The sequence below is a fragment of the Chrysochloris asiatica genome, unplaced genomic scaffold, assembly GCF_000296735.1.
Source record: "Chrysochloris asiatica unplaced genomic scaffold, ChrAsi1.0 scaffold00372, whole genome shotgun sequence".
Lineage (NCBI taxonomy): Eukaryota > Metazoa > Chordata > Mammalia > Afrosoricida > Chrysochloridae > Chrysochloris > Chrysochloris asiatica.
In genome coordinates, this window is record NW_006408890.1 from 107,096 (window position 1) to 110,543 (window position 3,448).

Consider the following 3,448-nt stretch of genomic DNA (forward strand, 5'->3'; position numbering starts at 1 on the left):
GGATGTTCAGCTAAGCCTTGGGGCGTGGCCTGCCTCCCTACAATGGATGTTCAGCTAAGCCTTGGGGCGTGGCCTGCCTTCGTACAATGGATATTCGGGTTAGCCTTGCTCACTTTCTGTTGGGTCAGCCATCTGGCTCGTGCTCCACCCGCCAGTTCTTGGACTTGAGCTAGATGTGTGCTGTGTACCTGCCTGCCTGCCTGACAATCTTTGTTCTTCTGACGCAGAGGTCGGACGCTCCAACCTCTACAATTATGAGCCATTTCCATGACATAGACTTCTCTGTATTTCTGCACCCATGTTTGTTTCTCTAACAGTCCAGCGTTAAGAGTGGCTATAAAGCACTGATAGTTCTAGACAAACCCACTCCTCCGTAAATGTAAAAACTGCAACAACCAACTCCTGAATCTGACATTTTGAGAGAGAAAATTTGAGTCCGTCACATTTCTAAAAATGACCAGACGCGGAAAGGGGCTGCCCCCGTCAGGGTCTTCCGCCTGTGAAGTTTAGTACTGCCTTAGGCTCCCCTCTAACAGATAGGCTGCCCGCTTCACGAACGCACACAGGCCGGTCTTGCTCATGCAGAGCTCTGGCTCTCCCTTCAGTGGCCTTGGTGACGTTCTGTGATTCCCACGGCTCAGAGATGCTGATGTCCAGGCCCTGACTCAGCATGCGGTTACAGAGCAGCCTGTCGGGTGTCCCCTGCCCCACTGGGCCCTGAGGTGTTGACAGAATCGTGACTGAGACCCCAGAGCGGTCCTTTACCTGGAGGAAGGGAATGAAGTCCTCCTGCACCAGGAAGCCGCTTCCGGGGCTCATGAGCAGGTGCACAAACTTGGTGGCATCATCATGGCAGTTCTGCAGGATCCTAGAAGCAGACGCACCCGTGGGTGGTACACATAAGCACAGGTTTCAGTCTTGCAGACGTACCACCAATGCACAGCCCCAGAGAGTGGGACAGTGCATACACGTCGGTCACACCCACAGGCTGCTGTGAGGCAGAGGAGCCTCGCCTACCAGGTCAAACCCTGAAATCTGCACGTCCAAGCTCCAAAGTATCCACACTCCAGTGATCTGGAGGCCGCACGTCTGAGCGTCCAGGTACCTCAGGAACTTCCATGCACACGTCTAAATGTGCTCACGCCCATTACATCTCCACACAGACCCCAAACCCACACTGACACGCCTGTATACCCAAATGTTCATGAGTGCCCCCACCCACTAGGATGAACACTTGTATATCTATACACCCATGGGTCCCCACACCCACTAGGATGAACATCTGTATATCTATACACCCATGGGTCCTCACACCCACTATGATGAACATCTGTATATCTATACACCCATGGGTCCTCACACCCACTAGGATGAACATCTGTATATCTATACACCCATGGATCCTCACACCCACTAGGATGAACATCTGTATATCTATATACCCATGGGTCCTCATACCCACTAGGATGAACATCTGTATCTATACATCCATGGGTCCTCACACCCACTAGGATGAACATCTGATATTATACAACCATGGGTCCCCACACCCACTAGGATGAACATCTGTATATGTATACATCCCCCTTGGCCGTAGGTCTGCACTTCCATATGTCCACATGTCTGAGCATCCCTGTGTCTACAGACCCACACGTCTGAACCTGTACACTCGAGCTCCCCTGCCTCTCCCCCACCAGGGGTCAGGACTCACTTCCTCCACATGGCGATGAACTTGTGAACGGAGACGGAGCCCGTGCGTTCTCCCCCTGCACCGTAGAACAGCGGTCCCTTCCAGTACAGCGGGCAGCCACAGGCCTGTGTGGGAGCAGAAGAGGACACTGATGAAGCCTGACACCGCATGCCCTCCCTGTGTAACACATGCCTGCTCTGAGACCCATGTGACAACCGGGTCTCCGCTGCTGCCGGGGAAGCCTGACGCAGCCCCCAAACCGAGCCATGGTTGTGATGAGTGTCACGGTGCTCCCTTAAAATACAACATGCTTTCATTCCTCTGGCTGGGCCATGTACGTGTCCCAATTGTTGAGTGCGGTGGCAGCACTGTCTCTGAAACATCGCCCCCGGACACCATGAAAACATATCAGAAATCTGTACTGTGAGCAACAGGCAATTCTGCAGACACTTGCCAACTAAGCATCATACTTCTACATGACTGCCAACACACTCAGAAGGTGCTTGAGATGACGACATCATCCATCCACCATCTGCCGAGTGCAGGTAAAGCAGCACTCAGAGGAAACTCATAGTGTTAATCACACAGACCAGAAAACAAGGCTCAAGACCTAAGCTTGCGTCTCAGAGCCAAGTAATGGACATGGAGATGCACGAAATGCATAAAAACAATGAGAACAAAAAGTCTTCAGCCAAATCCTGGTGTGCATTGTGGGATCAGCACTGTACTGCTAATCACAAGGTCAGTGGTGCAAACCCACCAGCTCTTCCTCAAAAGCACCATATGGGGTCACTATGTGTGGGACTGACTGGACGGCTCTTCCCGCACTGCCCCTCCCTGACGAGCTGACCTTCTCTGTGTCTGCCTTCACACAGAAGGCGGTGACAGGTGGGTGGGACTCGGTGGAGCACGTGCTCACCTGAGGTGTGTCCGACAGGAGCTGCTTGGACCACGCTCCACACAGGGACCCCGGTCAGAACGTTCAGGAATCCTGTGGACACAGATGTGCTCACAGGGGTGAAGCCATATAACATCCTGTGTCACAAAACACATCCCGGATGTTTAGTGATGTGTACTTATCAAAGTGCAAGGTAGCAACACAAACAGTGCACAGATGGCCAGAGTGGAAGGGCTGGAGACACAAGCACATGGTGAGGACGTGGAGCAACAAAACTGTGGTGTGGTGCTGCTCAACCGTACAGGGGCCCCACGTCCCAGGAGCACAGAGCAGCAGTGCTACCAAAGCAGCTGATCACGTACAGAACAGAAACAAGGGTTTGTGCCCACAAAAGACACGGACAAGGACCTTCAGGGCACTTTACTCACAGTGTCCCCAAGACAGAAGCAACTCGCATGTCCCCAAGCAGCTAGATGCATGGATGGATGGATGGATGGATGGATGGGTGGATGGGTGGGTGGATGGGTGGATGGATGGATGGATGGATGGATGATGGATGTATGGATGTATGGATGATGGATGGATGTATGGATGATGGATGGATGTATGGATGATGGATGGATGTATGGATGGATGGTGGATGGATGGATGGTGGATGGATGTATGGATGGTGGATGGATGGATGATGGATGATGGATGTATGGATGTATGGATGGTGGATGGATGGTGGATGGATGGATGGGTGGATGGATGGATGATGGATGTATGTATGTGGGTGGATAGGTGGATGGATGGATGGATGATGGATGGATGATGGATGGATGGATGATGGATGGATGATGGATGGATGGATGATGGAT

At 52.3% G+C, this 3,448-nt stretch overlaps 1 protein-coding gene across 1 annotated transcript in view; it reads right to left on the bottom strand.

The window, feature by feature from the left end:
• The window catches only part of PPP2R3B (protein phosphatase 2, regulatory subunit B'', beta), a 35,846-nt gene that overhangs the window by 5,237 nt on the left and 27,161 nt on the right, over positions 1 to 3,448 (bottom strand). Inside the window, exons 4-5 of the mRNA XM_006876261.1 lie at positions 1,712 to 1,815; positions 766 to 868 (exon numbers count right to left, since the gene is read on the bottom strand). Of these exons, the coding sequence (XP_006876323.1) occupies positions 766 to 868; positions 1,712 to 1,815 (207 nt within the window). The remainder of the gene's footprint in view (positions 1 to 765; positions 869 to 1,711; positions 1,816 to 3,448) is intronic.